The 27,652-nt window shown below is 42.2% G+C and overlaps 1 protein-coding gene across 3 annotated transcripts in view; it reads right to left on the bottom strand.

Annotated features, from left to right (window-relative positions):
* The window catches only part of KIF5C (kinesin family member 5C), a 143,645-nt gene that overhangs the window by 94,339 nt on the left and 21,654 nt on the right, over window positions 1–27,652 (bottom strand). For all 3 annotated transcript variants that reach the window (XM_015596694.2, XM_006921056.3, XM_015596693.2), the window contains exon 2: window positions 6,311–6,401. In XM_015596694.2, coding sequence (XP_015452180.1) covers window positions 6,311–6,401 — 91 coding nt within the window. The remainder of the gene's footprint in view (window positions 1–6,310; window positions 6,402–27,652) is intronic.

Below are 27,652 nucleotides of genomic sequence, written 5' to 3'. Positions count from 1 at the left end.
ACCCCACTCTGCAAACTGAGTCACACGGTGACAATCCAATTAAATCGGACCAGAAACCTCCAGGGCCCTGAGTCAAAGTTAACACCTCTGTTTTTTCAGTGATCGTGCTGGCAAGACAGCCCAGGCCCATCAGCACTGGGAACATCTTTTAGTACACAGCAAGCACACTGCGTGCGCCCCCACGCAAGGCAGGCCGGCTTCCATTTTACACAGGGACAGGGAGGAATGTGAAGGAGGCTACTTTGCACTGAAGATTATCTGTAGGAATTCTTTCAAAGCAGCAGAGGTGATTAAAATACATTGTGTGCTTGTTTCCCTCAACTCACCTTCATCCACATAAATCTCATCAAAAGGGGAATGATGGATAATTAATATCCTTGACCCACCATCTCTATATAAAGGGAGGAAGTCTTCATTCTTGAAAGGACAGCGGGAACAGGGAGAGGAGCCTCACACTGAGGTGTCCTCTTCAGGGTCATGTACAAAAAAATCAAGCCGGGCAATCAGCTCCATCTATTTCAGGTCCTGATTGAGTTTGTTTTGGTCTCTCTGAATTTTACAATGCTGGTTAGTTTTTGTTGGATTTTCTAAAATCTTTTTTAATATTCATATTACTGATCTGAGGTTACTGAGGTCTGAACTGAGGACAGAAAAAAAATAAGTGAGATTTTCCTTTAGGAAGCTAAAAGAAGAAAAATAAAGTGGCAGGATTTTTTTTTTTAATCCTAGCAGCCCTCAAGAGTTTATGTCAAACTATACTGAGAGAGAAAATGTTCACACGTATCAGACTTCTGGTAATGGTTTCCCTGGTAACAGGAGAAGCAAAAACTTGAAGAAGGGCTCTTGGAGATTCAAGCTTCAGTTTTCAGAAAAATGCCAACTTTCTCAGAGAAAAGACTCCTCAGGCCTGAAAATGGGTGGCCCAAGCAGAGAGCCTCTACATGCCCATGAATGTGATGTGCTTTGAGGGACCCAAGGAAAAAGGTTCCCGCCCCTTGGTTATACTTTAAAAATTCTATATTCATGGCACAAACAACTCCAGCCAATTGAGATGCTAGCCACAATCGCAGCACTAAAGCTTCTATTTATTAGAAATTAAACATCTCCCCCAAACTGGAAGGTCTTCCTTACCTTAAGCCCCTATGTAGGAAGCACACTGGGAGCCATTAGCCCAGGTGTTGGAACAGGGGTTAAGGAGGCCAAGGCCAAAGATCCAGCTCCCTCTGTTCCTCATAATGGGCTACTGGCCACCCTACACGTGTACGTGTACACGGGAGGTGGCTCTGAGCAACCTGCCACACTCTAAAGAAAACTCAACTCAGAGCCCAAGCCCTATTGACAGGAGAAAATCCAGCTCTTGTTTCTTCCTCTGCCAAGAAACAATGGAGCCAGGGCATCTGAATTAGGCCTCCCTAGACACCCCCAGGCCTGGTCCACCCCTCTGAATCCACCCTCACAGGAAGCAGAATGCACAATCCTACTATCTCTTAGTCACTGCTCACCAAACTCCTCAGGTTAAGGACTGGGACACATACCTGAACTTGTTTAGGAGTAAGGAGCTGAGGAGCACATGGGACTATATACTTAGAGAATCCCTGATTGCTTGATGCTGCTATTTCAACACTGAGTGCAATTACCTTTTTGGTTTTTAGGCAAAACAGAACACGTAAAACCCCATTACAACAAACTCCATTTGCCCTTTAAAGTTTTTACAATCACGATCCAATTAATTCATTGTTGAAGAATCCATCGTTAGTGTTTATGGTTGAATAGAGCTGATCTCACCCTCTATCGACTCAATTCTGAATTAGAAGGTAATTTAAAAAGGGAAAAAAAGCTCTCTGAATCCAGGGTTCTCTATTTTCTCCCAAACTCCTGGTTTTGTGGGGTTTTATTTGTTTACGTTTAATTATTAGTTGAGAGGGGAAGCAGGTAGAAGTGCAGCACAAACAACGTATTTGGGGGTTGGACCACTGAGATGACAGGAGATAGAGGACACAGAAGAACCCGCTGAAAAAGAAAAGGGAGAGCAGGCCTGTGCCCAGCACACCACACTGAGCCACACAGCCAACCTACCCTGACTCTAACAGAAACAGCTCATAAAAAGGCACTTTCATCATGTTGAATGACAGTTCCTGGGTCCGAGGAAAGCATTCGTTTCAGAGTCTCTGCCGTAACGAAATGACCATTTCTACATGCCAGCCACGATCCGGGAACCAGCTCAGTCAGACAGAGCTTTCCTTTGTGATGGTGTCTGGTGTGATGTGATCTCAGCTCGCACCATACAGCCAGCAGCACCCCGCAAACACAGCACAAGTCCACCCAGCAGCCAAGCAAAGCCCAGAGAGATTCCACTGACGGTGGGAAGAACCCTCTCTTTTCCCAGGAGGAAGGGGGGGCGCAAGGCGGGTGGGATACTTGAAAACACATTTTGCCTCTTGTTTCAAATTTCAGAAGCCAAGTTTCCACCTCAGATTTTGCTAGTTCTGAATCCAGGTCTTACTGGAGCGTAAGAGTCAGTTCCATTGTCCCGTAAGAATTTGGGGAGAACATAATCATACTTACATATCAAGTGTAGGAGGCTGAGGAGGCTGCTGTGACCTCCACCAGCTCTCCAGGTGAAATGGTGGCCTGTCGGGGCACCAAGGTCTCTGGCAATAGGGGCTGACAGGTCATCCCAGCTTAGACCTAAGACTCTCACCAGTCAACCAAACAACTAAAGCAGGCCGTGCGCAGGGAGTACAAAGACAGATCTGCTGAACACCCGGGCCAACCAGGATGTGGGGCCAACCAGCCAGCCTGAAGGGCCACCACTGCGCCCAGGAGAGGGCCCGTGGCATCTTCAGAACTAAAATGCATCTCTTTATTGGCACATAGTCAGGGCCACTCCGAGGCTCCAGAACTGCAATCTCTATTCTCTCTCCTCTACCTTCCTCTCACCCCTATCCCTGTCTTTTTCCAGTGCTTGGTTAACAGTCCATTTGGCCTGACAGAAAAGGAATGACTCATAAAATAATTGTTATCAGATGCTCATTATGGGCCCACCGGAAAAGTGGGAGGACAGTGCAGAAAAATCCAAAGTCAGTCAGACAAAATCAGGCTTAAGTCCCAGCCTCACTATCTCCTAACTGCCCTGGCCAAGTTGCTTCACCTCAGTTCCTCTTCAGTTTATGGGAATAATAATGCTCGTACCTCATAGAGCTATTAAGATTTAAAATGCCATAAAAGCCCATCAATTTCAACCAAACTCTGATCCACCCTAACTTTTTAAGTTTCATACTCCACGTACCCTATACCATTCTAAGTTGCCCAAACATGCCATATAATTTGTGTCTTTATGTTTATTCTTTTGCTATTCCTCCTGCTTATACAGTCTTCCAATATTCTACAGTCCTCAGGACCCAACCTTTCCAAGAAGCCTTCCTTAATTTTACAATCCCCTTTCACACCAAAATCAGTATCAAGTGACCTTCTTCTGTGCTCCCATAGCATTCTGCACACATCCACCTCAAAGCCCATAATATTTATGTGCGTGATAATTATCAATGTGTTCATCTCTTTCCTTATACCCAAAAATTCTTGCAAGACTCTGACATATCTTGGTGACTCATCTTCAGCAGAGGTTACCACATGGTAAACACTTAATACATTTGCATAAGGAATGAATGAAAGAAACAAGCAAATGAATAAAGTTTAAAGAAATTAGATCTGGAAAACAAGAAACCACTTTCTCTAGCATCGGATAGTCTATGACTTCTGTAAGCTGGGACATAGTTACTCAAGCTTCAGTAACAGCGTCCAGGAACCATGGTTTTTAATTCCTAGGCACCTACCAGAACCTTCCTATTTACCATGCTGGTAGTCACAAACCCTCTACCTCTTCTAGAATAAGAGGATGAGAATCCTACATATTTTTCAGACAGCATTTTGAAAAACACACCCGACAAGATGAGAGTGTGGGAGAGGTCGAGACTCTACAATCTAAAATGTTTGAAATATTTTTTAAAAACCTAGTGAAGTTGAAGGGAATGAAAATGAAAAAAACGAGAATAAAAGCGTCCAGTTAAAAGGTGTCTTCCTGATCTCAAAAACATTAAGGTTTTGAAAGGAAAGCTCACCGCTCCACCACATTATCATGGATCATGGAGACTATGGTGACCTTCAGAGAAGCCATCTGATTCAATTCTCGGCCTCTAGGAAAAAGGCCGTCACAGCACCACCTCCATTCCTGACTTAAACAGGAGTCAGCATGGCAAGAGATACCACTGTTGTACCTGGTAATCTAATCCAAGGAGCTATTTCTTGTATAGCTATGTCTGACCTTGCTGATGCAGAAATCCATGGCCACTTCCCCTTCCGCTAGCCTCAGTGGATATTTAAAAAAGTTAAATCAGTCTTCATTATGTCCCTCTTAATTTCCTTTCAAGGGAGACTAAGGTACTCTTCATTGCTACAGAATGAGTAGATAGTATTTAGGGTGCCTGGAAAATATCTGTTTATTATATCATGTCAACGCCTACTTTTATGCTAAATGGTTTTCTTTGTGGCTCATCACATATTGGGGCTCAAGTTATCCATAGTTAGGATACATCTTCATGAGAACTCCCCAAGGACTGCCTATTTCTGACATGTCATAGTGTAGAAAAATCCAAACACTGAAAGAGACCCAAACCTCTCTAGTAAATAAAGACTCAAAGACTATTATTATTGTTTGTTAATCACAGGATTTCTTTTTAAATGGAGTTCCTCCACCTCTAATTATAATGTCAGCTTAGGGAGGGTGGGGAGGTATTTAAATGGCCCTCATGCTTAGCACAGTATGTGGTAAATACTATTCAGTTCTGATAATGAAGGAGGAGAGGGGGAAAAAAAAAGGAAATTCTGGCTCATGTGTGATTAATCTTACTTTAATAAAAATATGAAAGAGTCTAATAATAGAGGGGAAGGGGGGCTGACTTGGAGCAAACTAGAACTATACACTCCAAAAAGAGAGAGGAAACATGTTTAGATAGAAAGAGAAGCAAAAGAGTAGAAGTAAAGAGAAGATGAAAATTCCCACCAGTTACAGGACCATACTCTTAATTCAAAAGGAGCTCAAATTCAGGCATATTTTTTCCTTTCAGTTTTCTATAATAATCTTCCTGTGAAGACCTTCAAAATTAATTGATGTCTGCAACCAGAATGTGAATAACCATACACCTCAGCAAAGAACATTACATACTGACAAGAGTCTCCCACGCAGGTGTCCAGGGTCAGAATTAATCTAACAGATGTACCCAGGGCTGATTTTCATGAATTTCAAAGCGTTAGGTTAGTCAGCTCAGCTTCTAAAAATAAGTAGAACTAACATGACAAGGTTGGGGTTTTTTTTTTTTTTTTTTGGTTTTGGTTTTATTTTTTGCTCTTTAAATCCAGAGTTACCTATAAAGGTTGCAGCATCAAGACATTTGAAAGCAAGATTGCCATAACATTCAAATGTGAAAACAAGGATTTGATGATGAAAAGCAAAGTAGCAGGAGATGCCCCTCGGCTCTGTGCAGATGGTGAGCTCTGCAAGTCAAGCTCCAACCTGTCCCTGATTTGAAAGGGCAAGGTAGAATGATGTGTAAATTACTTCATCTCCCTGCTGTTATTGTGGCACAAATCGTTCAGGGCCAAGGCCAGTCCCAGAGAAACAGACTGATCTCCAAGACACAAATTTAGGCTTCAGGCTACCCATCTGAAGGAACAAAGGTCAAGATCTGGGTAGGATGGTTGAAAGTGGGTTAGATGAAAGTATAATTAAGAAATGTTGAGTAGCAAAAACAGCTCAATAACCAGCAAGGTGATGTGATTTTATGAAGCTGTAGAGAAGTCCTTGATGACCAGAGTTTTCCACATTTAAGTCTTTTTTCTGAAGAGACAGATGCACAAAATAAATCAACCAAAATGTACAGCTGGAGAATCAGAAATGTATATATTTTTCTTCTTCAAAGGAAACAGGAGGTCCTATACCTGCAGCAGTATTTTGAAACCATTACAGAAATAGTACGAGCATAGCTTGCTTTTAAGCTTCTGGGTGATAGAATGGCTCTGCCAAAAAGGTGGCAAAAAAAATAAAGAAATCTCCTTGGAAAGGAGGTATAGAGAGGTTAAATAACTTGCCTGACATCACAGCAAATCAGAGGCAGAGCTCAAGCTATAATTCAGTGTTTCCAATTAGTAGGCCTCTGCTTACAGTCAAAGCACATTGATTCCTAGGCTGCAAATATCACTTAATGTTTTCAATTACTCTGAAAGGTCCTGGAGGAAATAAAGAAACAGCACTTACCTTTGACAATTTGCTTTGCACACGCATTGTACACCTGCTCTTGGGTCGTGCTGGGAGGCAGCACTCTGTCGAAGACATATGGCTTCCCTTGCTAAAAAAGAAAGACAGAAGAAGAAAAAGGGACAGAGAAAACACATTTAAAGGTTGGGAATAAAAAGCACTAATGTTATTAGTTAGACCACAGGCAGTAAATCACCGACTATTTTATGCAGCAGTTCTTTACCAAGACAACAGCACTTTTACAGCATGAACCACACATACATTATGTGTACGTTGTATGTTGAGAATATGAGAGAAAAAAAAGGCGGTTTTTTTTGTTTACTTGAAACACTTTTTCTGATGAAAAATAGGTTGACTTGCATCATTCATTCATTTAAACAAACCTTTATTTATTGAGAGCTTACACTGGACTAGGCGCTAGACTACACACCGCCCACATCAGAAAATAGTCCTGCCCACGTAAAGTACTCAGTCAAGTGTGGCAGATAGCTAATAAGAAAGTAAACACACAGAAGATACAAAATGCTGAGGTGTAAAATAATGGGACAGAGAGATGACAGAGAGGGCACATAAGATCTCTCTGAAGAAGTACCTATTGAGCAGATCTTTAAAGGATCAGAAAGACTGAGGCACATGAAGAGCTGTGGCAGAACACTCCAGACAGCGGGTGCAGCAGCCAGGAAGGGGTCTGGTGTGCTCAGGGAACTGGAGGGTGGTACAAGAGGAAATCAAGAGCCGGTTCACGTAGGGCGCTGCGGGTGGAGATTACGTGCGTGCATTTTATACAATGAGAAGACAACGTTATCAGATTTAAGAAGCTGCTCTCCTTAGCAAGATATCCTTGCTTTATGTCCCAAATAATTCTAGTGTTTTCTTCACATTCATAAGTGGTGCCTTAACTGGGTCAAGGTTTCCCAGGCAAAGGAAGCCCTTCTGTACAGTAAACCAGGTGATTTCCCAAATGTGAGGTCTTGGGATTTGGTCTGACGCTGGACCGTGTACAGTTCATGGAGGTAACTGTCAGAGGAAAGAGGGAGAACCACTGGGAGGTTCTCCATGGGAGAAGCACTGCATGGCACTGCATGAGCCCTGACCCCCAATCACTCACCCTCCAGCCAGGAGTTATTGAGCACAGCGCTGAGCACTGGGGAAGGTGGTGGGTAAGACAGACACGGTCTCCTCCTGGGAGAACCGCCGCCACAACAGTACCTGTTCTCCACTAATACCACCCAGAGCCCGATCCACCCAGCTGGCCCTTCATCCTCATTTTCCCCAAGTGGCAGAGGGGAGGGCAGGAAAAGAAAAGGAGGAAAGATGAAAGCACAGAGCCTCTTTTATTTCCACCGTGTGCCTCCTACACATGGCTGTGAACACCGGGAACCACCCAAGGACAGTCTGGCACCTTGAAAAGATAACTGCTCATGAAGGATCCAAGGACAAGGCTTGTTACATCCTATAACCTTCACACAAAAGTAAGTACACAGCTGTCAGCCTGGCTTAACATTTTACTTATTTATGACTAGAGTAGAGCTGCACATAGGTAAGTAAGGTCCTATTCTTTAGGCGTTATGCTTGAACTTTAGTCTGAAAACAGGATTGAGAGAACTAGAAAATAAACTACCTCCACCAGTCTGAAGTAAGTTATTTCAAACTGAAGGAAAAAATAGGGAATTTTGAGATACTATAAAATTTTGTTTTTATACAAAACAGCAGAAGCAGAGTTATTCTGATAAAATTGAGGAAAGGTATCATTTTCTGACATTTTGTTTCCAGCAAATCTTGTTCAATTAGTGAACCAAGTACTTGGTTGAATAACCAAGAGACTATTCCTCACCACGATCTATTGCCAACGACCAGCCCACTACATTCTTATTAGCTGTATCTACTTGTAAAATTCAACTAAATGTCAGTAGGGTAAAAGGTAAGAATAAACATTTACGGAGTTTGCCTAAGTATTTGTTATCCTTTGAACCTTCTGGAAAGAAAATGCAGCTTTGCTTAATTTAAAACAAATACACTGTTTCTCCAAACTTGAGGAGAATCAGCAAAATAAACCATCATGTTTACAGCATGATCCTGCTTTGGGTTTTAGAGGAAACACACTTAATACAGCAGGAAAAATGACATTTACCTTATAGTATACAGTACAAAAAGATAGGACTCCCCAATTTTGCCCCCTGACTTAAAATGTTGGCGTGTATTACATTTTCAACTTTGAGAGGCAGTAAGCAAGAAATCTCTACTCATTTAAATATCATTTATCAAGTGGCAAAAAGAAAATACAACAACTTTGCATAAGTTGAAGTTAACTCCCAAACAGAAGCTGCCTTCGACAAAAGATTAAATTTAGAAAATTATTTGTTATGACATCTATCTTGCCAGGATTAGCACATTAAGTAGTTAAAAGAAAGGGGAGGGAGAGAAGAAAGGAGGAAAAATCTAATTACTCTTTGCCGCTTTGGTAATGGTATAAAAGTCTCACAAGTTCTGACTGACACTTAAACAAAGACCTGTCTCCCAGGCAAGAGTCTCCCTGTTTCTGATCCCTCTATGACTGAGGGTTTCTGTGGACAGGTGTTGGGCTCAGCTCACTGTAGTTGTCACTAAGGTTGTAGCTAGAGAATAAACTTTTGGACTTACATGTTGATATGGGTGCTGGGTACTAACACTTGAAACTGAATGATGGGGTCACCATTTGCTGCTTCTGGAAACATTTTCCTTTCCAGGCACTTATTCAGCACCTGGTTCTGTCCGAACTCTCTGGCTACTCTCTATCAGTGTCCTTTGCTGGTGTCTCTTCCAGACTTCTGAATGATGGTGTGCCCTAGACCCGGACCTCTGCTTCCTCTCCATCTACACATGTAACATTTCAGCCTTATCTCTCACCTAAGTTCCAGATTCATATATTCAGTTGCCTGCTGGACATTTCCACTTGGATGTCTATTCGCCATCTCAAACTTAAAAAAAGGATGTGACCTATTCTCAACCAATCAAATGGACCCCTATAGGTAAAGCATTTAACCGGCTGAGACAGAAGTCATATAAATCCCAAGACCTAATTACATGTAAGCAAACCTGCTGCAATTCATGAAGGGAAACTGGATGGGACACATACTCTCTGCATACATTACAGCTGAAAGTGAAGTGCCCCAGCTTTGTCATGAAAGCCTCCACGTAGAACGGTATTAATTGCATAGGAGCAGTGTAACCAGGATCACATACAAAAAATAACAGCAGATGGTCTTTACATTTTTATAGTTAATTTTTTTTTTTTAAAATGGTTGTTGAGAGCAAACTGTCTGTGAAGCATATGGCATGCCTATTAATACATTTGACCTGTTACCCAATGACTGTTCCCCAGCCTGGAGGGAATATTATTCTGGGAGACAGAGAAAAGCAAAAGACTCCCATAAAGGTGTAGAAGATGGGCACCAGGAGGGATGTTAAGGAAACTGAAATTAATTATCGCCAAGAAGAGATCATCAAGAAGTAATCTAATAACAATCTCTAAGATCAATCAAGGGTTGGAACCAAAGGTAGCCAATAATTTGAATGATTTTTCTTCCACCTTTACTTAGAAAGAAAGAAACAAACAAAGACTTAAATTTAAAATCACTCTGTGGAATTACCCTTAAATACTGAAGAGGGACTGGTTACTGAGATCACTGACTCTCTGCCTCAGCTATTTATGGCACGTCATTCCTCAAAGTACAGGAAATAAGTTCTTTCAGCCTATGCTGACCACCAACTGTCCACCAAAACCATCACCAACCACTATGATCAAGATCCTTTTATATTTTATCTCATTTAATTCTTACAGTAACTCTATGAGGTAGATATTATTATCTCCATTTCACAAACTGGGAAACTAAGGCCTAGCCACATTATCAGCTCTCTTACTTTGGGGAAATAACTTTAAGGATCTGTTTTCCAGTGTTCTTTCTTTACACCATATCATTTTCCTAAGCAGCTTATGATCTATTGGAAAAGTAGGACACATAAAACAGCAGAGGCAAACACTAATATGAAAGACTGAAGCAAAGTGATTAATGAGGTGATTAAAGAGACATCCCAACTACAGCCAATAGCCATCAAGAAAGTGTTAGTCATGATAAAGGTGGGACTGACATGAAACCAATGACAAAAGAACAGCTTAAGATCAGAGAAGAACCAGAATGGCAAGAAAAATGGTGGGCATGCACAAAGTACCCTTCCTTGCAAGGGAAGGAATTAAAAACAGGCAAAGGCTGATCACAGACTATGCAAACACAGATGTAAGACTTGATATGAAAAATTGAAGTTATTTTTTAAAATTCTAGAATTTGTCAGAGCTAAAAGGTCCCTCAAGGTCATCCCAAACCAACATCATGTTTTACACACAAACAAATAAGATCAGGAGAGAGTAGATGACTTCCAGAAAGTCCCCCAGCCAATTAGGTCGGTAGCAGATCTGTGCTTAGAATCCAGACTTCCTGGCTCTCTATCCAGTGCTCTAAAATTTCTGGCTTTAGAATCAACTGCTCTCTCCGAACATCAAAGAAACAACAAGCATGAGCCTCTGGTCCTTCTTTCCCTGCTTTCTCTCAATTAATTCTAAATTATTTCCAAATATACATTTGATTAGTTCAATGAACAAAGAGACAATTGCTATGAGAGCTGGAGTAGAACAGCAGGAGAATTAGAATCACAGCCTCCTAGAGTTAATATGAACTTTAGGGGCAGCCACCCCAACCTCCTCTCAACGCACAACTCCCATCTCCATGGCCCTGACAGGAGACGGTCAACCTGCTCAAAACTCAACTAGTTCTAATTGTTAGAAAGTTGTGTCCTTATATTGACTTAAATTAAAATCTGCCTTCCTGAAGCAAAATCGTCCTCCAGAACATGACATACCAAGGCCAGAGAACTGCCTACATCTACATCGCAGTTTTGTTTCTCTTTGGGAGCTAAGTGTTCAACATCCAAATTTCTTTTATCTGAAAAAGAGAAAGACAGATGTGCTTCCTTCCAAAAAGTTGTATGGCTCTGTCTTGACGTGAAGGACTCCAAGGATGTCCAAGGTTAAGACATCAGTAAAGCATTGTATTAGTTTGCACAAGAATAAATTAAATAAGATAAACTCATAGACCATGAAGGGCTTTGGTAACAACCTGACAGAATGTTTCCAAAACATTAACTAAAAAGCAGAAGTCCTTGGGGTTAATGTTGATACTCATTTTTTATCAACATGAATATCCTGCCAGAAGGTGTTTCATTTTATTGAAATATAATTTGCATACCATAAAATTCACCGCTTTAATAAAAGTGGATGATCAGGTAAGAATAGTCACAAGGTTGCGCAACCATGACCACAAATTCCAGAGCATTTTCATCATCCCAAAAAGAAACTCCCATCCTCCCAATCCCCCCAGTCTTAGGCAACCACTAATCTACTTTTTGTCTCTACAGATTTACCCATTCTGGACATTTCATGTAAACTAAATCATATAATATGTAGCTTTTTGTGACTCGTTTCTTTTACTTAGCACAATGTTTTCAAGGTTCATCCATGTTGCATCATGAATCAATATTTCATTTACTTTTATGATTGGAACAATAGTCCACGTAGGCATTTACCACATTTTCTGTTATCTATTCACCAACTGATGGACATTTGGAATGTTTCTACTTCTTGGTAATTATGAACGCTGTTCTGAATATTCATATAAAAGTTTTTATGCTTTTGTTTTCCCTGGGCATGTATGTATCCAGGAGTGGAATCTTGGGGTCATATGGTAAAACTCTATGTTTAATTTTTTGAGGAAGTGACCAATTATTTTCCAAAGTGACTGCACCATTTTAATTTCCCACCAGTAGTGTGTTCTCCACGTCCTTGCTGACACTTGTTATTGTCTGTCTTCTTTATTACAGCCATCCCAGTGGGGCATCCAGTGTTATTTCTTTATGAAGTTGATTTGTATCTTGGAAGAAGTTTTTTAAATTGATATTTAACATATCAATATGGATACAGAGATGTTTCTAGGCATTGTAACACATTGTTATCATGAGATTATCTTAACATTTATAAAATGGCCCAAAATGGGAGAATCATCTTACGAAAAGTATAAATTATACACATCCATGTGCTTTAAGAAAGAACAGGAGACCAAGAGGAGGGGACTTATAAAGGGATTTATTATAAGGTTTCTGTGCTCCTCACTCCAGTAACCAATACTAAGTGTTTCCCAAAGAAGGCAGCCTATCTTTTTGGGGTAGAAATGAATTCAAATACATTGGGTGTAATTCCCATCTCTTTGAGGCTCAGTTTCCTTACTGTAATATAGAACCAATAATATCCACAATTCAGGCCTCCTGTGAGGATTAGATGTGAATAAAGGATCTAGTGCAATGGCAGGTTTTATAGAAGATGCTAAAGATGTGGTCAGTGTTATTCTGTAATAAAGAAATTTTTTGGACCAATTTATACCAGGCACTGTATTATACCAAACTGACTGAGCAGCGATCCTTTAAAGAAAGGGATACTAATAAATGACAATCGCTCACAATGTACCAGCTCAGAGACTTGGCATGCTGGTGCCCTTACAACATCCAAGTGCCAAATCATGCCTCAGGCATCTCCAAGCCCACAGATCTATGACTCATGAGCGCAGCTCCAAGGAGCATGGGGCCATTTAATTTCCGAGGGTCCTAACAAAACTGTTCCAAAGCCTTCCTATACTGGCCTTAAAAATAACTAAACTTTCAATGTGCAGTGTAAAGTCTGTTCAAGAAAGGTAAGGAGATGAATCCAGTACAGGTACTCGCAGACTCCCCAGCTTTGCTATTACAGCTCTGGAGCCTCCTAGAAACTTCTGTACTAATATCAATTGCAAACCTGAAGCAGATGCTTCAGAGTCCTGAACAACATCCTCTCGATCACCACCGTTTCCAGGTAGGCTGGCCCAACCTCCAGCACTTGCGCCTCTTTGCCTGAGGGCTTTTCTGGCTGCTGGGGCCCTCTGCAGTGGGCCAGGACCTTCCCAGCACCAACCCAGCATTCCCCGACCAATGACTGATAGGTGTTGGGGTAAATACTTTAGCTCCCTCACCCAGGAGTGGAAGTGGAGGGGGGTGACTCTGAGGCATGTATTCCAAACTGGCTCCCAGAGTTCCCCACTGGAATGAAACTCCTGTTGCTTGGGGTGGTAACGTGTGATGACACACCCTACACTGGTTTCCTTCACTTCCCTGCCTCACTTCCCCACTCTTCATCAGTGCCTCCTGGACTCAACTCTGAAAGAAACTCGCACTTGAACCCTTGCCTCAGTGTCTGCGTCTGGGAAGCCCGAAGTAAGGCAAAATCCTAGACATTTTTCACTCTTTCATTCAGTAGGTCCTAAGAGATTCCAGATTTGGTGAATCACCATCAAATATGGAGACAACACATTTGGCTGATGTCCAGAGAAAGGAATGAGTGGAAAATGAAGTCGTTAAAAATTAACAAGCTATAAGCTTGGAACACTGGCCTAGAAAAGGGGGTGCCTTTTTCTTCATAAAAGGGTACTGGTCACTTGACAAGCCTTGAGCCTAGAGGTCCACATCTGCCTAGTGGATTATCAATTTCTAATTTACACAAGAGTGCTACAGGCTCCTGAAGGCCTTGGCGTAGCAGGGAGCCTTGTCCACAGTGGTACAGGGTAGGTGCTCATAAAAGTCGACTATCTGTGATGATGACCAGTCATCACCAGTGCCCGCCAGATGAGCACCAAGGAGGTTAGACGTAGGGACCAGAACACCATGAAATGGTGCTGGGATGCTGGAGGCAGGAAGGGAATCTGTTTTTTTTGTACCCCTCCAGTGTCAGAAACTTTACTTTTTGCTGACCATTCTCATCTCCCACTTCCAGGATTCTAGCAGTCATGGAATTGCCCTCTCTTTTCTGCATCCCTTCACAGCTCTTTACCCCATCATCTACTTTCCCACTTATCTGGAGCTGGCCTGCAAATTCCCAAAGCAGGAAAAAACACTGTTCAGAAACATCCCATAGCTGGCAGTGACCATCAGCTCTTTCCCGTCACTGTTACATCCTCTCCTGGGTCCATCAGTCTGCAAATGTAGCCTCACGAGATGACCCTAAAGACAGGCAGGCTGATTCTCTTGTCAGTTGAACCCTCCACTCCAGCTCCACCTTCTCCTCGCCACTTCTCTGCCTGCCCCAGTCTATGCTGAGATGACTCTGGGACTAGGGGTACAAATGCTAAACCAGAGCTGGACCCAGACATTCCCATCCCTCTCCCCACACTGGCTCTGTGCCCCAGGAAAGGCAGCTGGTGCGTGTTCTGGCCAAAGCCAAGGCTGTTCCCAGGAGAGGCTGCAATGAAGCTGACGTCCGTAAAGCAGCAATTGGCTTCTACTGGAGTTGCCAAGGCAATGCCAACCTCTGCAGTCTTGAAAATGAACAAAGGCAACACAAAAAGAAGGAGTCTTGCAGGAGGAAACCAGGCTAGAATTCTTTCTTTGCTGCCAAAAGTCCTGCTGTATGGACACACAGGCACTGTCAAGATCGCAGACAGCTATGAGAAAACACTCTGGGAAGGCAAACCGCCCAAGAGATAATGAAGAAATTCAAGATTACTGCCTGGCTAACAGGCAAGATGAATACAGAAGTGTTACTTCTGTTAAAGAAATGAGTGGAATCTCTGTTTCAAAAATATGGTTCTTATGGTTCTTAGCTGTATGTGATTTTCATTTCATATCAAAATACAATGAACTCTCCCCAATCTTTGCCCTTGAACTGCTCTTTATCTTAATCTACCAAGATGCAAGGATTTAGTAGAGAATCAGGTGAACTGCTTCTAATCCAGAACCTCACCCCCCACCAACACACTTTACAACCTTAAATAATTTACCTATATTTTCTGAGCCGCCTCCTCTCTGTGAAGGAAAAGACTTGATCTTTCTGGCTGTAGCACACTATATAATAACAAGCAGCACAGGGGTTGTGGGATTTCCCTCACAAGCATGGCTTCTATCTTGACCACATACAGCATGAGAGAAGGTAAACTGTAAACTACGTTCTATTATATTTAAAGAAATGAATAAAAATTGCTGCTATGGTTATTTCAACAGATCTAGTTTTCTGCCAAGTCAAGTCTGAAAAGAAAAAAAAAAATCAAACCTTCCTCATTGGAGAGGAGGTTGAAAAGCTGTTTCATGGAAGGTAGAATGCAGAAATCATTTTGCCAAATGGAGGACAGCACAGACAACGCTGAGCCTTCTTTCTGGAGCATGTCACCCCAGCGGCAGCTTCCTGGTGTGGCACTGTGCGATCCAGTTAAACTGCTACTCTGCAAACATCTTCTAGTTATGCTAAGACTCAGGTGGCACTTCTGACACGGAAACCACGTGGTGAGACACGTAAAGTTATTTCCTTTAGTGAAGACATGAAATAGAAAGACTTCTGTCCAGATCTTTGCTTAGCTAGGTACAGAAGATACTGACACAGGTGCACTGCAAATATTTACTGCAAATAGAGTTAATATCCTACTGATTTTTTTTTTTTTTTTACTCTGCAGTAACAGTTTATAACATAATTTTCCCATGTATTAAATAGCAATTTTGCTTCTATGTTAAGTTCAGGTCCCTTGTCTCCATTTGTTTCTCATGATTTAGAGGCTGGGCAGGATATTAGTTTCCCTTTCCGGAACGGAGAATAACTTCGCATGGCCATGTGAAAGGTAACGATTTGAGCTGAGACTAGAATCCAGAATTTCTGGTTCTCAGCCAAGCCTCCGACCTGTCACACCACACTGCATCCTGTCATTGATTCTCCAAAAATATATTTAACCCCCAACTATAGGATTCCTAAGAATTTCACACATTTAGGTTTAGAACATGATACGGGGTAACCCAGAATGCAATAGCTTGCTTTCATATATTATTGATAAAATAACTTCCATAAATTATAGAAAAATATGTCCAATACAATAGAATATTTATATTAACCAAACCCAGCAACAGTCATTAAGTTCAGGGTAGGTATGTCACAATTACTATCTAAGGCGCCACCTCCATTTGATTGAAGTATATTAGCGCTATAAAGGGGAATAGCTTGATGCAAACTCTAAATAACTCTTCCACAGCTCACTAAGTCTAGGAGGGACGGGCTAGAACTTGGGCTACACAAGCTTCATCCATCGCAATCCAATGAGACTCTGTCCTCATCCAGAAGAGAAGTTTGACCCATAGAGGCAGAGACAGATTTCCTGCTCAGAGCACTAGAAAGTGAACTCCCATAGCTGCAAACTAGGCATTGACTTGACATCCAAGAAGCTATAGTATAGATGCTGGACGTTTGCTGCAAGAATGCTTCATGTTTCTAGTACCCTGTTTGCTTGCAGAAATAAGAAGAAAGTTTTGACTTTGCTGTACTTCCAAATCTTCTAGTAATAGAAACTAACTGCATCCAGAACTCTAGCTACAGAGGTATCTCTGTGTCTTTCCATTTTTCCCCTCCCTTTCTCCCCTCTCCCATCTTTTAACTATACGAGTCCATATTTGTTCCCCAAAGAGTGCTAAACATTGCTGGGCTTTGAAAACTGATATGAAATAGGTCAATCCCATGCTTTTATGTAGTTCACAGTCCAGCAGGAAAATAGACAAAGAGTCGCTGGGAAAGAATTGTGCAGACAGGGCTTCGGAAACAAAGGACTCACTCCGGATGGAATCAGAGGATGACTCTGATGTCTCTGAAAAGATAACTACAAGTACCTGGAACACAGACACACGCAAAAAAAAATTTTTTTAATATGTAATGTTACTGACTTCAGCCACAACTTTATAATCAGAAAATATAAAAGAACTTGTTTTAAGTAGAAGCTTTGTATTTTATAAAAGACTTAATTTTACTTGGAGGATATAGCATCAAACTTTTTAGTGCTTAAGGTGCTAGAAGAACTGGGTGGCCACAAACAAGGTGGAATTTGAAGAGCAAAATCTCCCAACACGTCTTCTGCCTGTCCCTGCTCCTCCTTCCTGACTTGAAATTCTACCATGTGAACCATTAATGATTACACAATAAAAGACACTACAATTTTGGACGGCTGTTTTCAGAAAGAGCTTTCTAGTCCTCTGCCAGGAATGGCAATTAGCTTATCGGATTCATTAGTTAATAGAATAGAGATAAACCAATTGTTCATTTCAGAGTAGACAGTGAAGGGGGCCCAGGAGGGTTGTCCCAGGCCAAGCAGGGAAAATCGGGGTGACAGGGAGACGACACCAAAGGCAAATGCCATCTCCTTCACAATCAGCCTAAGACGGGCCAGCAGGTAATTGTTTAAACCAATTATTCCAGCAGCTTTGGTTCAAATATCTACGGTAGGGACTGTTTAATAGACACACACACAGTTACCTACAGGACTGCTTGTTGGTACCTTCTCCATTGAGAAAGGAATTCTGTATTCTTCAATTCTTATCCCATTGTTGCCTTTCAATATCTCCCTTTTCATAAGCATGTTTTAAGAAAAGGAAGGAGCGTATGTTATCTTCTATTTTTTTTCCTTTGTTTCCCTCAAAGAAGGCTGTCCCATCTCAGCCTTCTCTGTTAAACCACTTCGAAGTGGTTTGTTCCTCTCTTGCCTCTACGTCCTCACCCTTCCACCTCACATCTCACCAGCTAATTTTTGCCCTCGTTGAGCTGCTTTCTTAAACGGATCCATGGTCTCCTGATCACCAGTCTAAGACTTTGATTAGCTTCAAAGTCCTCAAAATTTACAAACCATTTAGAACTGTGCGCCAGCCCGCCTTGGTGAAAATCTGATCTGCTGTCTGCCTGGATGCTGCAATCCCCAGCTCAGTGCCCTTTCCTCTTTTGACACCTCTTTCTCTTCCTGTCACTAGTTCTCCTTGTTGCCAACTCCAAATTTAAAATGTCCCCAGCTCTCTCATTGGACCTCTTTTCTTCTATTTTGCAAATTCCTCTTGTCTCCCAGGGAAGAACTCAAACATTCCCATCGTTTCAGCCATCAGCTGTGTGCAGATGACTCACAAAAGTCCATCTCTAATCCCGAGCCCCAAACGTATGTTACCAACTGTCTGATTAAAACCAACAACTGGATGCCCCCAAATACCCTAAACGATGTATGTTGAGGAGGGAGCCTTCTTCTTCCTCCTCCACTCCCTCCACCCTTTCTTCCACTGACCCCAGTCATCTAAGCTGAAAAGCTCAGAGCCACCATGCCCACAGTTCTCCCTACCGCTGTCACTGAGCCAATTGCCAAAGAGCAGTGATTCATTTCTTTGGTCTATCTCCTGCTTTGCATCTCAACTACACTTATTACTTTCTGTCTAGATTTGTACAAGGGCCCTTTAGGTGGTCTGCTTGTCTCTCTCTCCTCCAGTGCATTCTATATCCTTTGCCAAATCCATCTGCCTTTGGCCCAGCTCCTAAAAGATGGTGCTCGATCACTTGCTAGGATGCCCTACTGTACATAAGCCCCCTAGTTAGATGCCTTCCACAATTCGAAACCTAGAATCCTAACAATCCATGGAGGTGAGTCTTCCCTACCTGACGCTCCAACGGCACACTCCCAGGGGTTTCCCGCACCTACCTCACTGCTCTATTCCTTCTAACTGTAATGGCATCTTGATGCCTATCCCTTGTTATCTGTCAAAAACACTACCTGTTCTTCAAGACTCATGCCAAATGCTCTCTCTTCCAAAAGCCTTTCTTGAGCTTCTCAAATAAAAGCCCTCTCTCACAAGCTCTCTCTCTCCCTCCTTCCCCCTCTTTATTTGAACTCCCATGGTACTCTGATACTCCTCCACAAGGACTCTGATCACGACTACTTCATATTACAGTCATCTGGAAGCAACACGTGATGGAAAGAAAGTAGGATCCAGGGTCAGCATGTTTCTAGACGAGGGATAACGTATTTGAGAGGGATAACGTATTTGAGTGACTCCCCGCCACACCCAACTCTTTGCTTGGGTCATCACATAGATTTCTCGTAACTATTCTCTAATGTAACTATCACTCTTGGCATTTTACAAGTGTCAAGGTCAGGTTCAGAGAGCTCCTTGACTTGCACAGGATCACAAAGCCTATATTTTATTTGCTTCACATGGTGGTAGTGAACCAACTAATAAAAGGCATATAAAAATCATTTTTAGAATTGCAAAGTATTGTACACATATTTGTTATTAGCATTATAACTAATATTACCTTTTTTACAGATTTTTAGTTATTAAGAACATGTTTTCTATCTTACCTATCTTTGGATTCCCTGCAATACTTATGATTATTAAAAGTGCTTAAGTAGTTGTTTAATTAAATTGGATTTCTAATGCCATGTCTTGAATTAACAGTATTTAAAATTTTTTCTCTCCAAAATAAAGGTTGCCACAGATTATCTCTAATTTCCACAGCAATGCTAGAAGGCTTGTATGATTGTCCACATTCTATACATGGGGAAATAAAAGTTCAGTCACGATAAATAACAGTCACACAGTTAATAAAGAGCAGAGGCAGGAAGGAGGATCTGATTTCAAAGCTCATAATTTCCCATTGCAGACGCCCAACCACAAAGATCCAATCTGCCTAGACACCATCACAATCCAACAATGTTTCCACATCAGAGGTGATTCCTGTCACTTAGGAGCACAGCAACATTTTCTTCCTTAAACCCACGAGACTGAGAGCTCCCTCTCAGGTTCCACTCAATACTACCACATCCTCAAGAACACTGGCATAATCAGCACTCTCCTCTACACAGTTGAACAAATTTCATGTATTTTTACAGATTTAGAGTATCTCTTCTCACTGCTTTATTCACAAACATTGATAGAATCCTTCACGTGCCAGGTACTGTTCCAGACACTGGGAACACAGCAGTGATGAGATACGGGTTCCCCGTTTTTATGGAGCTTTCATTCTAACGGAGTGGGAGGAGACAGGCAATAAGGAACCAAATCATATCAAAGATAATTTCTGCTACTGTTGTGATGTGACAGAAATAAAGAGGGTCGGGGAGAACGGTCTGACCATGGGACATCAGGGTAGAGGCTTGGAGGTTTACCAGCCATGGGAAGAATGAGGGGCAGAGGGCTCCAGGCAAAGGTAACCAAAAAGTGTACCCTCGAGTTAGGAAGCACTCACTGTGCTGGAAAGTGGGCTGGTATATTTGGAGAGAGCAAAGAGCAGATGGTACGGGATGATGGGGGAAGAGCCTGGCAGAGGCCGGTACTGGAAAGCCCTGTATTACACCCTTGTAATGTTTTCTTTTTTTAAGGAAATGAATGGCCTGATCAGGCTTCTGCTTTTATAATATTACTCTGGCTGCTCTATGGGGACTTGGTATTTGGGGAGGAAATGGGAAGTAAAACAAACATGAAGACCAGTTAGGAGGTCATTTAGAAGTCCAGAAAGACATGGGGCAGCTTGGATTAAAGAGAGGGCAATGCAGATGTAAAGAAGAGGGTAGAGTTGGGGTAGAGTTGGGAGGTGAGCCCATGCTGCAGACGAGGATGACAAAGAACCACGTGAACTCTTGCAAATACCCATAAATCTAATATGCTGATCTCTAGGTCAGCATCAAAAGCCACATACTACCTACTGAAGGCAGCCCAACATCAAGGTTCACCAGGCCAGGAGGGCCCATTCTTCCTTATTCTCAAAACAATCTTCAGAGATCGCCTGTCCTCCACTGACCTCCAAGTCCAAGCACATCAACTGTGGAGTCATCCAAATAGTCCAGAAATCAAGGCAAAGAGAGAGCCCAGAAGTACCAAGTACCAAGTACCTCAGGTCAACAATCCCATGGAAATGGTGTTGTCACCACCCGATACAACAGGGAGAACACACTGATTCCCCAACATCACTAAACTGGAAGGTGGCAAATCCACAACCACGCCCAGGCCTGTCTGACCCTAATGTCCACGCACCTTCAACCACACCACCCAAAGAGACTTCACCACCAGGAGAGTGAATGTCACAGAGGCTGCAGTGACCGTGAGCTGATCACACCCGCTCTACTCTGGAGTTCTACTTCTTAACTTCAGTTTCCTCCACCTTTTCAAAAAATTTCTAAGTAAAAATACTTTCACTTACTTAACATATAATTGCTGATGTTCCCTTGTGTCAAGGCAACCTGCTAGATCCTAGGAAGCCAACAGTGAGAACACACTCCCCAAGCTCTAAGACTCCAAGGTCTGATGGGGGAGGCAAAGAAGCAGAAAGGGAAGGTGGTTTTTCAATCCTAGGTCTTTTAAAGTTCTATAAATGCTCAGGTTAAACTGACACTGGAAATTTAGCTATTATTTTCAGGACTTCATTCTTTTATGCCACATTGGCCTCATTATGTAGATAGCTTCACAGATTCATTCTATTTGATTATTCTGCAAGAGTACTGTGTAACAAAAAAAAATATGTCAGCTTAAAAAATGCAAAGTCTCAGGCAAAGTAACTCTTTTCAATTTTAAGCAGCTTTCCGAATGGTAGCAGTAATCAACACCTCACTAGACAGTTATGACTGATTCTAAGCACAATGTGGAGAATGATAGTAACAGAGAACAATTCTCAGCTTCTGGAACCAGGCACCATGGGAAGCGTGCTGCAGAAATCTTCTCACTGAATCCTCAGACGACCCCGTGGAGTAGGTGACAGTAGGATGCCTGTTTTACAGGTAGAAAAACTGAGGCTTAGGGTGGTAAATCACTTGCACAAGGTTACTTGGAGATTAAGTGTCAGATAGAACAAGAGCCATGTTCTTGACCCCTCTTCTGTTCTGCTAAGGCCAGGGCAGGCTTTTAAGATGGCTAAGGGGTTAGAAATGAGCCAGACTGATGGACTTAGCTTTGTCTGGAGGGAGGGAATCTTAGAGGGTGCTTATTGCATATTCAAGCCAGTTTTTTAAAAATTGAGACAGCTGTTCTCCATCTCCCCCAGGGAAGAAGAAGAAAAGGCTTCCACCCTTAGACTGGCAGGTGACGACATAGATACAATGCATACAGACAACGTGGTCTTGCTGGACACTAGGGAGCTCTGGTGTCTCCTATAACTGTTTGCCAAGACACAAATGCCTCTCTTAACCCTCACTGTTTCTTCAAGGACCATTTAGAATCTCACTTGAGAAAAAGTCTTTTTCTCTGGTTAGTTTCTTTTTTTTTGAGAATGTATGCCTTCTGCCCAGTTGAACAGCAACTCTCTGGAGGGAAGAGGCCAGGCCTTGCTCACCCTCCCTGTCTCTGATGCATTTCTCTAGAAACTTCAGATGGATGGGGATTCTAAAAGCAATAATCTGAGCTGCCTGGAAAGGTCTGCTTGCAGACCTGATAAACACCAAACTATCTTTTCCAGATTCACTCCATATCTGTGACTGTGGGGAATATTCAAAGAGAAGAAAACCCAGGCCAGCAAAAGCTTTAATATAAATGGTAGGAACAGCAACTGGGTAGGCTGGAAAGATCTGAGCCAGAACAGGCCAAAAGATACTCACCAGGACTTCTGGCCTGGAAACTATTAGCTAGATCTCCAAATGAACCAAAAGACTGGAAATCACTTCTTCCTTCAGAGAGCCTGCCGAGAGGCCCCAGCTGGACACAAGTCTCAGGTCTCTAACCACTTCACCTGCCTTGAGCCACAAAGTAAGACAGGTGCTCTCTTCTCCCTACCTCCTCACCTTCCTCCTTCAGGGCCACTTGAGCCACAAAGGCCAGCTCTACATGAGTCAACTCCCCAACTTCATCACCCCATTCTTCCACTGGTGCCCACAGGTCTTGATATGTGGTCAGGAAGCATCAGGCTTGGAGGAACACACAGAAAATAACTTTTCTATTCTCCCTAGAGTAGATATATTCCAAACGACTTTCAGCCCCGGTTGTCATTCTGCTTCCACATGCTCCAATTTACCCAGGAAGAAGATGCAAGGAACGCATACATGCACATGGGTACAGCAATCCACACAGGAAGAGACGTCAGCCTCCCAGGTTAATGAGCAAAGCTTGGGACCCTGTCACAGCAAGCCGTGCCCACAATTCCACACCTGGGTACATAAGGGCCACTGTGTCTGAAGCTCTAGACCTTCAGAACAGACAGCCAATGCCTCAAGTGAAGCAAGAGCAGGCTGTACTTCACAGGCCATATCTTTGAGGAGAAAGTAGTCTGTGTAACACAGGTGGAGACTTCCCCACTTCCCCTCAGATGGCAAATAAGCCCTTGTTAAGAGGACAGCTCTCTTTACAGCACTTGCTTAATTAGAGAAGCCTTGCTAGACAGCACCAGAGGGCCCGCAATGGATGACTTTGGGCTAATCTCTCTCCAGTGGGTCTGAAAAGCAGCCGCTACTGTCATTGTCAGTCTCAGTTTTCTCAGTTTTCAAGTTTTCCTGAGTGCTAAATCCTTCCTGCAGTAAAGCACATCAGTTCTGAACACCTCCCTCCCCAGGGACTTCCAAAGGATCACCAATAAATCAGTATTTGCCTAGCTTCCCTCCATCTCCACTTTCACAGCCATTTGCTTCCCTCTAGGCACTTACACTTGCTTTCCTTTTCTGCTGAATTATTTAAACATCAAGAATTGATTAAATTTTACTTGCAGAATGTACTCACAGAAGAGACAACTTCTCCCTCTCCTCCATCTCCCATCTTTCCTCCGGTCCAGGGGAAATCTTGTTCTTTCTCCCTTCCATCTTAGATAAACCCATCCTCCTGCATCCTGACCCTGGCTCCCACAAATTTTCACCAATTCCTCTTCCATAAGCTAAAAACATGTCTGTGTTCTTGCTATTCTAAAAAACAAAAACCTCTCATCCACCTTGCTTCTATCTCAACTTACTGTGCCATCATCACACACCAAGCGTCTTGGAAAAAAGTAGAACATACTCTCTGCTTCCTTCCTGTAACTCTCTCCTCAGTTTGTGCTGGTCCTTTTGCTAAACCGGCACCAGCAAAGGCGTCACAGTTGTCCCATCAGCAAATCCAACTGCCTCCCTCTGTCTTTTCTTTTCTCTGTTGCATCTGTCTTTGTGCCCACCTCCCCCTTTCAAAAAGACTTCTCCTGCAGTTCTGCATTCCTTCAGTGGTCCTTCAACTACTCTCATTTCTCTTCTTTCTGAACACTGGCCTTCCCTAGGATAAAGTTTTTGTCCCCCTTCCCTCTCTAAACCATTGTTTCCCAACTCAGAGATTTGTATGTCACCATCATAATTTTTGCCATAGCCACATACCATCCACAAACCTTTAATTTAGCATTTTTCTTTAAATTAATTCATTTTTCCTTGAATATACTTTCTATGAAACTTTTACATTACCATTATATATGAAAAATTAGTACATTTTATGAATAGAAGGCAGTAAAAATAAATACAATGAAAGCAAAGCAATATTAATAAATTCTAGCTAGATACCATTTCCCACCAAAGGCTCCAAACTTAAGACCTTCTCTTTCCTTTTATTAAAAGGGAAATTCCAAAGTATCGGAGATTAAAGACTAACACCAAACTGAGGCTTTCTCTTTGATAGAATCAGAAGGCCTGAAAGAGGAACAAAAAGAAAATAACTTTACACTATGTAATTCCATGTTACCTAAGGCCATGAATGTGTACTGCCTAAAATGATCAACTATGAAAATAATTTTCTGATAAATAATAGGATTATTTCTTACACCTCCATGGTTCCCTTCAGGGGACTTACGATTGTGACTTCTTTGATGGCTGACCATATTTCTCAGCTCCATCCTACATGGCCTTAGAAAATAAGATTATAGACATAAAATTGAAATAAGATAGACAACAAACACCCAAAATGCCAGAAATTGTGCAGAACAGTAGCATTCCATCCACGCTAGGGCACAGGTCTACCCCAGATGAGGCTATCCATCAGGGCTCAAGTCTGGAATGTGTTCACCACCAACATCTAATCAATCAGTAATAAACAATATGACAGCCAACATCTGAAAGGTTTATATGCCCAATGGTGCACCGCACACCTTATATATGCTCTTCAATCTTTACAAAACCCTTATGAGCTTGAAGCCATTATTATCCCCAGTGTGGGGAACCCAACATTTAGAGAAGTGAAGGAACCTGCCAAGGAGTTCCAGTCAACAGCAGGTCCAGGATTTGCACCAAGTCTTTCTGACTCCAGAGCCTGTGCTCTTAATTCTTCTGCTCCCTTGATGCCGAGACACAAAGCAATTTTAAACCTCACAAACCTCAAAATAGCAGCCTGCTGCTTTTAAGCACAATTAAGACAATGGGTTGACACAACAGGAAAACCATTCAATATGTAATTAAGCATAATTACTGGTGTCCTCTAATTGGGAAAATAAGTTTCTCTCTGCTGACAAGCTGTAATTCTGGGGTGCACTGAGGGAATGTTCAAGTCTTCACTTGAATCTGTATATACCTCCAGCACATGCATAGATTATTGGTCAAATTTCATGGTGAGCACTACGGTGGCTCAGAGATATATCTCCAATACATAACTTAGAATCAAATAAGCTAGGGCTTGGAAGGATCTTAGCGATCCTACCCAAGCCTGCATTTTAAAGATTGGATATCAGGGCCCAGAGAAGTATGCTCCCAAGAATATGCAAGTCTCTGCCTCCTACTCAAGTGTTCAGAGCACCTCACTGATTAGACAGGTTAAGGTCAGACCACCTAAAGCCGAAAACCTGGCTTTACCACTTGGCAGCTATGTGACCTTAGGCAAGTTACTTAATCTCTCTGAGCTTGATTGAGCAAGGAAGATAATTATAACTATCTCATGGGATTTGGTGAGGATTAAACGAGCTTATATACGTAAAACACTTAGAACACGACCTGGGCATACAGCATCCTATTAGCCATTAACATTATTATTTAAACAGTAAGCTATACATGGATGACAAGCCTCGGAAATACTTCACGGTTCCAACTGGGCTGCTAAGAACAGTGATATAAATGTGTTCTTATCTGCTGAGGGGCTGTTAGAGTCCATTTCCAACATCTACCGCATAGAGGTCAAATAAAAAAGCCAGGAAACTTAGCTAGAGTTCTTTTAAGAAGGGAGAAGGGCACAGGAATCAGACCTTAGTGCCTTACATTGTGCTACTTAAACTCTGCAGGAATGAACCTCAGTGTCAGTGGCCATGCTCTTGTGGGTTGACTTGTTTATTTGAATAACCATGTTTCTAGAATAACAAACTCAAAAAAGGCAATGTGAGCAAATACTTATTGAGCACATACTTAGGAAAAAGCACTAGATGCTGTATTAGATACAAAGAAATTCAGGGTAGGGATATCTAAGACATGCTTGGCAAATACCTAGAACTATATGCTCACTTTTTTCTTGCACACCATGGCAGATATCACTAATCAATCACAGCATAATTGCCCAGAAAGCCCAAGTACAGCTCAAGTACAGCCTTACAACTCTTCTCAACCCATGTTCCAAGAAGCCGTTGCCAGTCCTATATAAGCACTGAGTTTTAGGAAATGAATGTATAAGCAGGCAACTGGAGAATGACGCATGAGCCTAAAACTCAGCGGAGGCCAAGAATTATTTTTACTTACGTTCTTTTATAAGACATTTACATTTAAACCCCACTAAAAATACAAAATACATCTTGTATGTGTTGCAGGGAAAAGGTTCAAAGCATCTAAGCAATCATACACATAAGTAACATGAGATGCTCTTTTTATAAGGTTCTTTCAGAATACACAAGCGCTCCAGAAAACATTCTCCTTCTCCCCAGGCTCCCAGCAGAAAATTACCAGCATCTTCATTTGAAAAGTAAGAAATGTGAAAGAAAAGAGACTGCAAGGGGCTCATTAAGCTGTCCCCTGGCAGATAGAGGCCGCCTTGGTCTAACCCGCTATAGGACCAGTCTGAGGAGAATCCAGAACTCAGAAAAATTAAACAACCAAAGGGAGAATATAGGAATGAGCGGCACTTCTGCTGGTCTACCAACCACAGAAGGTGCTGCTCAGCCTCTGCACCTAGAAAGCGGCATTAAATGAGAACTTCTGTTATGTCCTAAATTAGAGCCAGTGAGCTCAGTGAAGCCCACCCACAGCCCACCCACAGGAGAGGCAAGATGTAACAGACCCTATTTAATTCGAGTCCAAAGTCTTGTTTAAAAGAATACTTTGCTCACATTTGTCCTAAGTATCCTAGTCTCTGTAGAAGATGCTGACCCTTTAGAAAACGATGTAACTGAACCACACCCCACATAGGCCATTATCCATATTCCTTAAGGGATGACAAATAACCTCTGAAATGCCAAAGAGATTGATGGGAAGAGGTTTCCAGGAGCACAGAGGGAGTTGGGAAGGCTCAGTGGGAAGGAGAGCTATGCTGATAGGCGCCTGCTGTGGGTGCACACAG

The sequence above is a fragment of the Pteropus alecto genome, unplaced genomic scaffold (assembly GCF_000325575.1).
Source record: "Pteropus alecto unplaced genomic scaffold, ASM32557v1 scaffold3, whole genome shotgun sequence".
Taxonomy (NCBI): Eukaryota; Metazoa; Chordata; class Mammalia; order Chiroptera; family Pteropodidae; genus Pteropus; species Pteropus alecto.
Note: the sequence above shows the minus strand (reverse complement) of the source record. Positions and strands in the feature narration are given on the sequence as shown.